This window comes from Spermophilus citellus (assembly GCF_964194105.1).
Source record: "Spermophilus citellus genome assembly, chromosome: 9".
NCBI lineage: Eukaryota > Metazoa > Chordata > Mammalia > Rodentia > Sciuridae > Spermophilus > Spermophilus citellus.
The window spans coordinates 88,672,995-88,688,130 of NC_138191.1; the positions used below are offsets into that span (position 1 = coordinate 88,672,995).

The following is a 15,136-nucleotide window of genomic DNA, read 5'->3' on the forward strand; positions in this document are numbered from 1 at the left end:
TTGTTCTCTCTCCAGACACACACACAATTTATTCTTTTCAAGGAAAAAAATTTGAGCATTTGTATACATAGTTGTTAAGCAGTTTAAATTTTATTGACCTCCCAGTATTTAAAAAAAAAGTTAAATTTAAAGTCACACCTCTAAGTTTGATGTACTATATACAGATCGTGCAGAATGAGTATGAAGAGATACAAATTAGTCCATGCCCAAAAAGATTTACTAGAATACAGAATCATCTTCATAAATACATATAAAATTCTTATGAAGATACAGAGGACTGTCTAGGTTTTCTGAGACACTTTTCAAAGTGATTCAAGGCACAAAATGTAGACCATTGTAAATACACATTCTAGACTTTGTGCCTCTTGATACAGCCCATCAAAGATTTGGCTTCCTGTTATAAAACTAAATGTACTGAATGAGATTCTGTTTAAGTGAAAAACCACAGAGCTATAAACATCATGTAGGTAATTACTCCAAAATATGGAGAATACAAATACAAGCACTTTATTTTTAAAAGCAAACACAAAAGATTGGTGTAAATCCAAGTGTTTAAATGCTTCCCATTTCATATAATTCAATTAAGAACCTATACAAGTTTGTTCCCAGAAGCTAATGCATCACTAGTCTCTAAGGAAAATGAATTCTAAAAATTAACATGGTTTTCAGTATTTCAAATTTCACTATTTATATAAAAACCTAGAGACCAATAATATCCAATAGCTTCAAAAGATAAGCTAGACTCTGATGTAATTGACTTTACCAATGTTTGTCCAGGTCTGTTTAATATATATATACAAGGAAAATACACTCACTCTATAATTTCTTATAAAATAGCAAGTAAGGAGTAGATGTAGGAGATGTAGAAGGGGAAAGAGAATTCAAAAAGTCCTTCTCTTCAGTAACTTTCACTTCAGAATCATCAAAAAGCAACCACTTCCCTTCATATTCCTTTAAGCTTTGCACTACATATGAAATTTTGTTCTCAAATCCACTAATGTTAATGCCTGTTTGGTCACTGGATTCCTTGTTTCTATCAGATTCATGGGTCCCATTAGTATTGTTAGTCTCAGAATTTCTACTTTCAGCAAATGCTGTACTGGCAACCTTATCAGGATTAGATGTTTTGTTGTATAGCTCATAATCTGCTTTGCTCTTTTGTCCTCCAAGAAGTCCAATAGCTTCTACATTTTTTTTGTTCAAAACTTTACTTGGCTGTGTATTTCCACCAACTCTAATCGACACTTCTTCATCATCATAATTTTCAACTGCATCCCTTGCTTCCTCCTCATTCATTGGTTCTGGCTTCCCTATTTCACACATTTGGTCAACCACAAAATTTCCCTTATCTAGTTCTAAACTATTAAGGTCAGTGACTTTAACAGAAGCTGTGTAATGCCCACTACTAATGGTAATTCCACTATGCATCACAACTGCAAATAATCCATAGCTGTCATTAGTTGGCTTTGTGCTCCATTCTTCTAGTGACAATTTAAGGGGTGTCAATAAAGGAGTGTTGATCTTGGAAAGTCCACCACCATAACAATCAAACCTTTGGGGAAAAAAAAAAGAAATAAGGTTTCATGTAATTCCATTTTAAATTCAAAATTTTATACCCAATGTAAAATCAAGCAAAAGTCTGAATAAACCCTTCAAGATGTAGTGCCTAAGATGAATAAATGAAAAGGCAGAAAAACAAGACTTCGATTGTGAATAAAATTTATAGTATATCCATATAATGTTAAAATAACTGCTAATATTCAGGTATTTTGTGGAGGATATGTATAATTTTTCATTATCTTTATTTTCCTAAGTACACCAAGAAATTAGATGGTATTTTTAAAATACTGAACATTTGCCGGGTGTGGTGGTGCATATCTGTGAACTCAGCTACTTGGGACAGAGGCCCTAAGCAACTTAACAGCAAAAGACCCTGTCTCCCAATAAAAAAAGGGGGGTATGTGGCTCAGTGGCAAAGCACCCCTAGATTCAATCCTCAGTACCAAAAACAAAACCAAATCAAAAAACTGAATTTTTGAGACTAAAATCCTTTACATTTTAGTTATTTTAATATGCCCTTATCAAGATTGGGAACAAAAATAAAATAGCACTGTAGCAAAGAAAATGCCCACTGAGGGCTGGGGATATAGCTCAGTCAGTAGAATGCTTGCTTCACATGCAAAAAGCCCTGTGTTCAATCCCCGGCACCACTAAAAAAAAAAAAAAAAAAAAAAAAAGAAAGAATATGCCGTCTTATAATAATGTGTATGTCTGTGTGTAGTGTGCATGTGAGAGCAGAAACATGCAAGCGAGCAAACTATTGGGAAGCTCATGTCATTTTCAAATAACTCATTAATGTGGAAAGGAATGAAATCAGCAATGACATATATGTCAGAAAAAAAGACTATCCAAAATGCAATTAGTGTTTTTATAGTTATCTTCAACAGCTTTTATACATTTAAATTCTCAAGTGAAGAAAATTTCTCATCTTTTTCAAAGACTAGTTTGATTTCTTAGCTTACCTTTAAAAACAGAATTTTGCCTTTCTACCCTTCAAAAAAATCTCAATGTATTCAGATTTCTTCTCTGCTTTAATCAGATTCTACTAAAATTGAATTCTGCAACTAGCATCTACACAATGAATATGAAAAAGATATATATAGAAATCATACTAAACAGAACATGTGTTCATACCAAAAGGATTTAAACTGATGCGTTTTACAAGGAAACTGTTTAAAGAGAACATTTTTAGGGGTGGGGCGGTACCAGGAATTGAACTCAGGAGCACTTGACCACTGACCATATCTTCACTCCTACTTTTTATTTTCTTTAAAGACAGGGTCTCACTGAATTGCTTAGCACCTTGCTTTTGCTGAGGCTGGCTTTGAACTCACTATCTGCCTTTCCTAGCCTCCTGAGCCGCTGGGATTACAGGTCTGCGCCACCACACCCAGCTAAAGAGAACTTTTTAATAAAGCAATCTTTACAAGTTAATTCCTTTCTCCTCTATAGCAGCTTTTCTTCATCTGTAGCTTTTATTTACAATACTCACTCCAAGCCACTAGCAGCAAAACACTTCAGATGAATAGTTATGACTTCAGGCATTTTGTCAAACAAAAGACTTCTTTCGGCTTCAGTGTAATGATGGCAATTCTCACAGAAATATTTATCTTCTCCTACAATCCTCTCCACTGAAGCAAACTGTGAAATTGCCCATCTCAAGGTCTTCATTTCTGTTTTTGGCTCTGGAGAAACTATTAGGGAAAAAGAAAAGAATCCTTTCATTTACAAAGATATTCAAAAATTAAAGTTCCACATGCAAAATTAGCATTCAGTTTCAACTGACTACCCCATTTCCAAATAACTAGAGATTTCTTTTACTTTCAGAAAATCACCCTTAATAGCACACATATCTTCAGATGTGCCAAACAAGTACTCTACTATGGAGCTACAATCCCAGCTCTATATAAATATCTTTTAAATAGTATAATATTATAATTGGTCAGCCAAAAATACTTATGTGATACGCACAGCAAAAACTAGTCTGTCTCACTGTTAAGAGATGAGTATAATAGCCAATTTTCAGTAAAACGATCTCATTATTTTGCATGACATCTCCATTTTATGGTTTGCACTAGACACACAGTGGTTTCAATGGTGTTAAAAATTACCAGGTAAGGGGGATGGGGTTGTAGCTCACAGTAGAGCGATTGCCTAGCACGTGTGAGACCCTGGGTTCAATCCCCAGCACCATATAAAACTAAATGAACAAAATAAAGGTATTGTTCCATCTATAACTAAAAATTAAAAAAAAAAAATTTACAGGTAGCTTTGAAAGATCAAGATCCCCAAAATTAACTTTTATTAAAATAAGCACTTCATTTTTCCATTCTAACATACTTTACACCAAAATAAAGATGATGTAATTCTTCAAATGATATTAACAAGTGAAACTAAGTAAATAGAAAGGGTAGCTAAGCACAATGGTGCATGCCTACAATCCCAGCAACTTGGGAAGCTAAAACAGGAGGATGGCAAGTTCAAGACCAGCCTCAGCAAATTAGCAGTTTGGCAAGACCCTGTGTCAAAAAATAAAATGGGCTGGGAATGTGATTCACTGGTAAAGCTCTCCTAGGTTCAATCTCCAGTGCCAAAAAGAAAAGCTATACAGTAGACCAAGGACACTAAAACTGTATTGTTAAAGAAAACTATATTATTCCATGGTCCAATGAGACTCTAATTTTGCTTACTTTCAGAATTCTCCTCTACTTTGGAAAGTTCATCTTCTTGTACTGGCACGCTGATGTCCTGAAAATCTTCTCTTCTTTCTGTTAAACTTTCACATTCCAAACAACGAGTCCTTAATACGAGCTGACCTTGAAATAATTTCTCCACTAGCTCAAAACCAATTTGCTCTGCACCTGAAATAAAAAAAAAAAAAAAAATGAAAATATACGTCTATACAAATTAGTTTTTCAATATAGTCCAAATAACCAATTTTTCACTGAAATAAATTATATAATGAATAAAAGCCCCATTTTCATGTGTTTATTAGCATTAAGAGATACCTTGTTGATAAAGTGTAAAGTCCCTATAAAGCTTGTTTTAATTATGAATTTCTATTATCTTTAAAGTCAGTTATTTTTCAACTTGTTTTCCAGAGACACCTCCTTATAGAATGAGCCCAGAATATGTATGGTACTTTGGTGCCATCAACCACATCAACACTATGCATTTTCCCTGAGATATGTACATATGGACAAAACCAAGTAAAAACCTAGTTCAAGAATGGCATAACTACTCATTATTTCCCTTATGACTTTACATCTACATAGATAAAAGAAAAATATAGTCTCCATTAAAATGTATTGGACGTTCCTAGTTTATAAACCATAAATCAACATTTACCCTAATAATTAATGACATTACATATATATTATACACAACCACACTTAATCTAAGCACAGTGCTTAAAATACCACAGTTCACACCGTGTTAATTACTTTCTCAAACAAAACAAAAATTCTAGCCACATGTATTATATTGTATGTTTATCTAGAGAAGATTTCTATTTCTGCAGCTATTAAGACTCCTACCTATCAAAGTCTAAGAATTATACTGACCTTTGTTTATGGACTTAACTTCATTAACATTTACAGGTTTAACATTATTTTCTGGAGATTCAAGTCCACAACCATTAGTTGTATTATCAATTTCACACTTCCCCAAGTCCTCCTCAAGATCATATTCATTTTCTTTAGACTGTCCTTTGGATCCTTGGTTTGTTGTTATTTTTCCCATACTACAGAATTTTGAAAGAATGCTGGGTTGCTTAGTTGCAGACTTCAACCAATTTATTTTAACTCTTGATTTCCTTTGTGAGAGTCTTGTACTCTCATTTTCAGAAACACACTTGGGGATCATTTTAGGAGGAATCTCTAATGTATCACCAGTAGCTTTTCTTTTTGACCTCGTTTGTCTCTGATTCTCTTCCAATGACTGGTGTTCCTTAGATACTTTAACTTTTTTCTTTGTGTTACCAAATTCTGTGTCACTCTTTCTTTTTCCATTCCCTTTTGGGAGTTTTCCTTTATGGTCTTCAGAATTCCTCATACCATCAGTCTCCATGCTGCTAATTCCACTCATTTCCTCTTTTTGATGAGGTTTTTCTTCTACCTTAGTAGATAATTCTGCCACATTTTTTACTTCTTCTTTTTTTAGAAGTTGGCATGTTTCTTGAATGTTTCCCAAAATACACTGTAGTACTTCCTGTGCATCATGCTGTAGATATCCTTCATACATAGGGTTGAGTTCCCTATAAATAAAAATGTCCATTTCATCTACTCTAGTTGTGAAGATGTAATATATAAAAACAAATATTTCTATAAATTACTTCATTTGGAAAATCTAAGATACTTATTCAGCTAATATGAAACCTATCACAAACCAAATTTTATTGTAAATGCTTTTGATATTATGTGTATATATAGTCCTCACAATATCTCCTAGAGGTAGGTCCTATTACCACCACTAATGATATGGAAACTGTGTGGAGAGGTTAAGTAATTTGCCCAAGTCACACACAGTTAAGATGAAAAATCAGGATTCAAATCTGCTCGCTACCCTTCTACAATGCTTCTTAACAAAGGCAAAACAATGTGATTTACCTATATCAATTTCAAAATTGATTGAGTCAATGAATTTTTAAAGACCTACAATATTAAAAAATTTGTTAAAATAATAGTTTTATATATGGTTTCACGTTTTAACACAACACTGGGAAGTAATCTAATCCAGTTAACCAATAGTTCTTTTTTAGGCACATAAAATATTTGGAACTTACAATTTATACATATAACACATTTTTAATATAGACCTATAATTCCTAGTCTGAAATCCTTAGGATCACATGTGTTTGGGAATTCAAAAGACAACATGGCACATAAGCAAAATATATATAATCAACATGATATGGGGCAATACCCTACAATTAAGAAACCATTTGAATGTTTATATGAGTGATAAACATGAACAGACAATAAACAGCCTCATAAAAATTCAAATCTAATAAATTTAGTACCAAATTTATCCCCCCACATTATGAGAGTTTCTGGGATTTTCAAGTATCATGGATCTTGAGTTTCAATTTTCCTTGCCCTTTATTCCTACACTGCTCATGTACCATTCTCCCCAAAAGAAAGAAACAAGGAGCTAAATTATAATTGTAAAATTATAAGCTATACCTACCTGAGTGTGTTAAGCAGTCGCCTTGGCTGTGTAGCAAGTTCATCAGTATATTTCTCTGGATTTAAGAGAAAACTAGCCTGAAGCTGTTCTACTGAAATGATTAAGGACTGTAAACTGCATATAAGTTCATAACTTGCCAAAGAATCTTCTTTGCAATTTCCCTGTCAAGGAAAAACCACACAAACCAATATTTTCATTTATGAACAAACAAATTGAGTACCTTCCTTCCTTGACTAGTCTCACTAAATACACAAGCTTTTCTAAACTTAATTACATTATAGCACTAATTTTACTGGGTATAAAAAATAATTTTTTTGTAATTTCAAGATGTTATTTTTAGCTACTTTCTATATGGATAATAATTTTAATTAGCCAAAGACTTATTTAAACATTTACTTAAATATTAAAAGTTGACGATAGGGGGGTGTAACTCAGTAGTAGAGTGCTTAACATGTACAAAGCCATGGGTTTGATTCCAGGCACCACCACCCCCTCCCCCCGGCCAAAAAAAAAAAAAAAAAAAAAAAAAAAAAAAACAACTAAAATTTCAAAAACACAATGGATAAACAATAAGTGGCATGAGTATGACAAATCTGTGATGGTGGTATACAAATGACAGGTTTGATAAAACAATAAATGAGAGGAATGGAGAAAACACTCTGTACAGGGAGATAATCTGGTAACTCACCTCACCCAAATGATAAACACAGCCTTTCCGACAGAATACAGAACAATACTGAGAATTCCAATTTTCATTTAGTTATTGAGAATCTGTCACCCTCCTCTCCAATCCTCTTAAAAAATCTTTACCTTTCTACTTGTAAACAAGTGAATTTACATTTTTCTTTTTATATTACTTTTGCTGGGGTTTTTTTTCTTACCTTATCTTTTTGATTGGCTTCATCCTTTAGAGCTTCCTTCTTCCTTGAAATAATATTAAATAAGTGCTTCACTCCAGATTTAAAACCAGGACAAAAATATAATACCTATAAAAAGTGAAATTGTCCAAGTGTTATAAACAAACAACAATATTCCTAAAATCATTAAAGTATTACCATGTTTTTTGTAGGGCACTTTTAATAAGTATTACCTAAAATTCGAAGATTAAACTTTTTGTTAAAACTTTTCTTGTGAAGCACTGGGTTTGATCTTAGCACCGCATAAAAATAAATAAAATAAAGACATTCTTTCCATCTACAACTACAAAAATATAAATATATATTTTTAAAAACTTGTTCTCTGTTTCATTAATAGTAGCCTCTTTGGCATTAAGCACTAAGCCTTTAGCAGATAGTACTAATATGTAACATTACAAAGACATAAAACAATACTGTTTCAAGGTGTGAGATATCACAATACCAGGAATCAAGCAGAGAAATTAAAGGTTTGGCTACTTCCACTTAATCAAAGTCTACTCAATTTTTCTGTTGCACCTTTACTTAATATATCATTTTCCTCTCACCCCAAAAGAAGTTTAATAATCTGCAATTTAGGAGTCATTATTATTTTAGCCCATTATTATAGTTTACTCCCAATAAAGGCAAGGACTGCACAATTAAAGTCTTCCAATAACTTGAAATCCTTAGAAACATTGTTACATCATTTTTGCCTCTTAATATTTAGTATATAACAAAATTATAGTTACCTGAAGTATACTATTAAGATAACAAGTATTGCCAAGATTATTCAGTCCCACAAATGGTAACAAATTTTCTCTCTTCTCACAGTTTATAGGTGAGGACTGTGCTGCAGGAACAACTTGATCACTATTAAGTATAGAGGGGAGGAAAGGCATAATGAAGCAGCATCTTAAAGAAACAAAATGGAAATATTGCTTCCCTAGATTTTCCTGTTCTCAAAAGAGTTATAATCTGAATGATTTTAGTGAGATGACACCTTAAGAAATCTACACTCAAAAATTGCCATATACCCAGAATAATCATTATTATACTCAACAAACTACAAAATAATTCCCTTAGGAGGATGTTTGTCCCATTTTTCAGAGTAAACTGCAGAACTGGTATTGTGATTTTTTTTTAAACTTAGTGTAATGTTTCAATTAAGTAGTTTAATTCTGAATATGAACTTGGGATAAACTGACTAAAAAGTATTTAGGAGGCTGCATTAAGGTTCTATTAATAAAGATTAAATAGAAAAGCCTATGAAGAGAATTTATCCCTCACTTAAAAATAAATTGTTCGGGGCTGGGGATGTGGCTCAAGTGGTAGCGCGCTCGCCTGGCATGCGTGCGGCCCGGGTTCGATCCTCAGCACCACATACCAACAAAGATGTTGTGTCCGCCGAGAACTAAAAAATAAATAAATATTTAAAAAATTCTCTCTCTCTCTCTCTCTCTCTCTCCTCTCTCACTCTCTCTTTAAAAAATAAATAAATAAATAAATAAATAAATAAATAAATTGTTCGTACCAGGCATCATGGCACACTCCTGCAATACCCAGGGAGTTGGGAAGCTGAGGCAGAAGGATTGCAAGTTCATGGCCAGCTTGGGTAATCTAGGGAGACCCCCATCTCAAAAAAGTAAAAAATGATAGGGCTGTAGCATTGTAGTAGAGGGCCCCTGGGTTCAATCCCCAGTATTAATTAATTAACGTCTATCATGTTTTTACATCACTTTAACAGTGGGTTCCCTAGTATTTTTGTGAGCCTTACAGCCAAATTATTACAAGAGCACCTCAACGTATTCATAAGTATGAATGCTGATAAGCAAATATGTTGAATAAGGAGCTAGAATAGAGCAACATGGAATAAAGTATTCCATTTTGTTCTGATTTCTTGCCAGTCACTAAAGAATTTCCATAAAAACATTTATTTTTAAGTACATTTTAAATATCAATTACAGCTGTATGCCTCCAGCAGGTATGATTAGTTATGACTGCACACCTACATGACTACAGAGTTTAAATAACAGACAACTGTTGTCTTTTGAACACCACAAAAACAAAAACACCTTTTTAAATCCTTACAACAAAAAATAATCAAGTGTAAACTCTAAAATAGTCAATTAACATTTTCCAAATTATCCTAAATGGCTCAAGACAATGTTAATAAATTTGTACTGTGGTGTGATCCCTGTGGGGAACCACCAGCTTTGCTCTGTTCCTACTACATGCTGCTAGACTTTGTCTTCCTAAAAGCATACGATATGTATATTTTTTTCCTACTATTACTATCAGATCACTCTGGAGGTATTAACCTAAGTTCAATGCTTCCTTCTACACTGATTCAGAATTTTAAAAATACAGAAATAATACTTATAAGACACATACATTTCTGATCCTCTATATTCAGAAGCTTTTTCTTCATTTTCTTGAGAATCTGTGAAATCTAAGGCTCTCTTAGTTTCCTTTTTCTGAAAAAATTTCAAAGAAAGTCTGTTTTTCTTGGATGGACTACCTCTTGAAAGCCCATTACTTTCACTGGGTATGACACCAGGCATTTTCTTTTCAAATCCCAAGGAGTTGACAAGAATTAATTTATAGAGGGCAGTTGTAATCACCAATTATATCTGTTAATCACAAAGAAAAGGTTTCATTAGTTCTCCATTATTAGTGTAGGCAACCGAATCATCAATTGTGACAACATATTTACCAAGGAAATGGTAACAAATTAGAACTTTCAAATAATTAGGAAATTATTTGATAACCGAATGCAATATTTATTGCTTAAATGAAGGAGTATGCCACATTGTCCTTAACTTTGTTTTTAAAAAATGTGATGCTAAACCTTTATTAGACTGCCATAGATTGAGGGCCAAACTACAAAATTTTCCATTTATTAGACCTACAGTAAAGTAGTAGAATTAAGGAGTAAAAACTCGAATTTTCATCATAACTTATTAATTCAAATGTTGACTTAGCAATTGCCATCTCTAACTGAAGTAAGAAGCAAGGAGGACAGGAAAATCATAGTAGCAGACAGAAAGAAGTCCTCCCTATATGAAATAAAGTCTCAAAACTCATAAAGAAAGGCATATGGTGTTCAATTATACCTAAAAACCACAATATCCTATTCGTTTTCCAAACTTCTAAAAAACTGTTTTAAAAACTGCTTTGAGTAGGCAAGAAGATGGTAATTTGCTTTTTGCAAGCTTTCTACCATTTTAAAGTAAAACTTTATGATGAAAAAATATGGCAATATTTGTGGTAGCTATTTTATACATCAGTCGTATTTTCCATTAGGACATCTAGGGGAAATTACCTGACTATAGAATATTACAATTACTTAAGACCCCAAAACCTCAGCAACCAATTTCAAATGTAGAAACAATAGTAAAATTAACTATGCAAAATTCACTCAAATTCCATCCTTAAACATTTCACTCAATTGACTCTAATCTAGAAACTCACTCAACTTGGCAGTGAAACCAATTTTGAGACCCAACTGAGGAAGAACTGGAAAGTTGGCCAATTTCCCCATCCTGTCTCCAATTCTATTTACTCTCCTGACCATTTTATGTTTCTGATGAATGAAAAGCCAGTCTGCACTAAAAATTTCAGTATTCTAAGTATTCTCCTCGTAAAAGGTTTTTCCCCGACAATTCCAATAAATGACAGAAAGTGAATTCCCTAAGTGACAAGAGAAACCAAACTTAGAGAAGAAAAAATGATCCAACAACTGAAACAGCGGATAGTAATCTCAATTCAAATCCTCCTGGACCCCCAAAGCAATGATCAAACATTTAACATTACCAATTATACAACATTTTACTAGGTGCCATATTTTATGCTCTCATTTCCTTATAAGTGGAGGTCTGTTACTCAAGAAACGTTTCTCCTGTAACACAAACTTCACAGAAAACAAGGAATCCAACATTAAACATTCTTGACCCAATGACAGCGTGAATCTCAGTCCTATTAGTTTTGAATAATGACACGATTCCTATTTTTCAAGAAAAAACGTAAAGTAACTAAGAACATCTTTGCCAATGCTTTAAGACACGTGGCGTTCTACAGACTTCTGAGAAAACTAAGTTAAGAAAATGCGCGGTAAAATTTCGCAATTACCGACACAAGACAACATGAATGCAAACATTTCTCCTCCCTAACCTGCACCTCTCTACAGAACAGAAAGGAAACTGCAAAGCCTGCAGAGTCCAGTCAGTCTTCGTACCCCCCAGACACCTCACCGGCACAGTGGGAGACTGGCCGGGTGCTCTCCAGCCCGCCCCGCCTCTCCAGGCCTCCTTGCCCGCGGAGTTGGCCTATATACCCCCAGCCCGCACCTGCATCCCCGAGTTCCCCGCGGCTGCAAAAGGGGGCGCCCCCCCGGGGCAAAGAAGGCTCGGCCCGCAGCTGGGCCAAAGCAGGAACCAAAACGGCCCCTCGTCTTCCTGGCAGCCCCTCTCCGGCGCCCGCGAACTTGCCTCCGCGCTCCTCTGCCCCAGGCCCTCTTACCCGGCCATGGCCCTAAGCGAGGTCCGCGGCGGTGACGCCGCTGAGTCCAGCCGAGATGAGTGTGGGTACCACAGGTGAGTTCTCGCCTGAGAGCCGGGTCCCCGACCCAAGGAAAACCAGATCGGATCGCCCTCCCGCGGGGGAGTGACCATCAGCTCAGAGCGGGAACGCGGGCCGCCGCCGCTCACTCCTGCCTAGCGCACCACCCACTACATCCCCGGAGCGGCGCCCGCTGCGCCCGCCCGGGATGGCTAGGAGCGCAACAAGCGGTGGTCGCGCTCACAGAGCGCCTGAACCGCTAGGGTCTCTCCCACTCCTCCACCGAGGGGAACTTGGCGCGTTTTCCTTAGTCTCAGGACCCCCGTGTTTTAGCCTCCGCCCGCGCCAGCGCTGCGATTGAAGGTGGCGTCCTTCGAAAATGCCGGTTCTAGTCTCCACGCTGCAGAGACGCGAAAGGCAAGAGCCGTCTCGCGACCGCCACTCGGCCCTGGCACGTACGGACTCCGGAACCAGCTGGAACGGTAGTTCCCCGAAGATCCTAACGGGTTCTGCAGTTTCAAACAGCGCAGGCACAATCACGGGCAGCTCGCGCGGGTCCTCGCTGTGGGCGCGCGCTAGGTACTGGAGGCCTGGCTGGCGGGCTCGAGCCTCACGCCCTTTTTTTTTTTTTTTTAACCATTCGTGCGCGCGAGTGGATGGGAAAGCGTACGGGTCGGGAGACAGGACAGAGAGAAGATGGGATGGGCCCTTTCCTCTAGAAGGAGCCCCCCCCTCCCCACCCCCGGCGCTCAAATGCGCCAATCCATGATGAACAATCCCAAAACCTTGTACCCCCGCCACCACCGCCAGGAGAAGCCAATCAGAAGTACCTAGATAAAAGCCAATTGGATGGGTGGAGAAGGAAGCCCGGCCAATACCAAAAAAGAAGAAAGGAGGGCTCCAGCCAATCATTGTTGGGCATACATAGTGTTCTTCCAGAGCCGTTCCTCTCCTTCCGCTCTCATTGGCGCTCGAGTGCGCGCTTTCGCTGCGGACTGTTAAAATCTTGCTGTGCGTTTTGTTAAGCCTGGACGGTGGGACGCCACCACGGGTGCGGCTTCCGGAGTGAGGCCCTCACGGCAGGCCCCGCCTCCTTTTCTTGCGTACGCACTCGGGCGGGGTTACCAGGGAGACGGATTTCGGAAAATGGCTGACGGGTTGCTTGCTCTTCTGCGCCTGGCCTTTCTGTTCGGAATGGCAGCCCGAGAGCCCTTCAATAAAAACAGGCTCTGCCGTGAATAACAACAGATTCTCAGTCGAATACTGTAGAGCTGAAGCTCCTTCCTCAAGCCCCTTCGCGTCTTGTTTTCTGTTTGCCCTGTCCTTTGCGGCCGCACTAGACAGTAGTCCCAGATCCCTCTGCGGAAACTTCCAAGGGTTCCGCCGCGAGCTGGTACTAAAGACTCAAAAGCTGAAAAGCATGCCTTATCTGGTTTTTGCTTCCCTTTGTTTGCAAGCTTCCTTGGTGAGGTAACCTCACAACGCAAGTAGTTGTGGTTAATCGATTCAGTCCAAATCCACTAAGTGTTTTTTAGGCGCCTACTATTTGTGCCAGGCATAATTTCAAGGTGCTAGGCACACTACGTGAATGAAATACATTCCCTGCTGTAAAAGAGCTTTCGGGAGGAGACAGACGTTAACTAAAACGATATGAAATAACAAAAGGAAAAGATAAAAATATAGTGGGTTAGACGTGAAAACTAGGAAAGACCTCTGAGTTGACATACAGCAGAGTGTTGAATGAAAGAGAAGTGAAACTTGGAAATCTGAGGAAACCGCAAGTTCCTTGAAGCGTGATGTGCTTGGGATTTTGGGAAATAGAGAGACCTGGAAGCTTAGGGTGTAGCCTGGGTGAGAAGATCTTGGGAGATGGCGATTAGTGTCCTAGGCAGGGCTATAAGCAGGCTAAGGAGATGAATCAGTAGATGGTTCTGAGCAGAGGAGTGGCAGAATTTGTAAAGTGGCTACCTGTGATGGTTAGACTGTACTTTCGATGACTATTTTTAACCCCAACAACTAAGCTAGAGAGTGCTTGGTCTTTGCTAAAATGTTTGGATCTGAGTAAACTCCGAAGTGGAAGTGGCCATTGTACTTAGATGTATTAAGAGCAAGATGCTTATTTTACATAAAACAGATATCCAAAAAGATCAGGATCCAAATTGAACCAACAGGTAATTCAAAAAGACAAAGATAGAAAATATAATTATAGATCTCTCAGTTACTATTGTGTATCATAGACTGGCAGTGCCTTGTTTTTTAGTACTAACAATTATTGCTATTTTCAGACTATTCAGATGAATAACCAGTTGTAGTTTCCTCTTTCTTTGAGATCCCTTTGAAACCACTACCCTTCCGTGTACAATTTACAATATCAATCAAGGTTCAGTTGAAAATTTTACTTTGCATGGCTACATACCAAGTAAAGATCAAGCCAAGCACAAAGGTGTTCACTTATAATCTCAGTTAGGAGGCTGGGGCAGGAAGATCACAAATTTGAGGCCAGCCCAGGCAACTTACTGAGATCCTAGTCTCAAAAATTTAAAAGGGCTGGAGGCGCAGCTCAGTGGTTGAGTGCTTTTCTTAGCATGAGTGAGGCCTTGAGTTCAATTCCCAGTAACAAAAAGAACAACAACAACAAAAAAAATGAGTTATAATATTAAAGAAGAATAGAACGGATATTAGAGGACAGATAGCATTCTCTGCTCTGCTTTTCCTTATCAGATTTAAAAAAAAAAAAAAAAAAACTCCTCTGCTGGTGAAAATTTCCCCAGAAGGTGAAAAATGGAGTAAGTACATCTTTGGTTCCTCACACAGAGAATGCACTGGATATCAATTTGCCACTTGTGGTTATATGAAGATGTGCTGCCCCAAATCCCTCTTCAAGGAAGAACTTTCTCCAAACTACAGAGAATACTTCCAGTTGTAAACTTCATCAG

General features: G+C 37.2%; 1 protein-coding gene across 2 annotated transcripts; it reads right to left on the reverse strand.

The window, feature by feature from the left end:
• Window positions 1–66: 66 nt before the first annotated feature.
• Window positions 67–13,408, reverse strand: USP1 (ubiquitin specific peptidase 1). Of its 2 annotated transcripts, none has more exons than XM_081308905.1 (9): window positions 13,031–13,408; window positions 10,035–10,273; window positions 8,393–8,513; window positions 7,629–7,733; window positions 6,748–6,908; window positions 5,124–5,815; window positions 4,251–4,421; window positions 3,053–3,254; window positions 67–1,552 (listed from the first exon to the last, which is right to left on the reverse strand). In XM_081308905.1, the coding sequence occupies exons 2-9, from the start codon at window positions 10,202–10,204 to the stop codon at window positions 817–819; spliced, it is 2,358 nt and encodes a 785-aa protein (XP_081165031.1). In that variant the 5' UTR covers window positions 10,205–10,273; window positions 13,031–13,408; the 3' UTR covers window positions 67–816. The 2 variants fall into 2 exon arrangements, with proteins under 2 accessions (XP_081165031.1, XP_081165030.1); XM_081308904.1 differs by lacking the exon at window positions 13,031–13,408 and adding an exon at window positions 12,162–12,999.
• Between the last annotated feature and the right edge of the window lie 1,728 nt (window positions 13,409–15,136).

Bases quoted from the DNA above. Each gene is read 5' to 3' on its own strand.
- USP1 (XM_081308905.1), bottom strand. From the start codon at position 10,204: ATGCCTGGTGTCATACCCAGTGAAAGTAATGGGCTTTCAAGAGGTAGT. The intron at 6,909-7,628 runs GTAAGAAAAAAA...TTTCCTTGACAG, and splicing joins AAGCCAATCAAAAAGATAAG to GGAAATTGCAAAGAAGATTC. The intron at 3,255-4,250 runs GTAAGCAAAATT...TTTCCCTAATAG, and splicing joins AGTAGAGGAGAATTCTGAAA to TTTCTCCAGAGCCAAAAACA.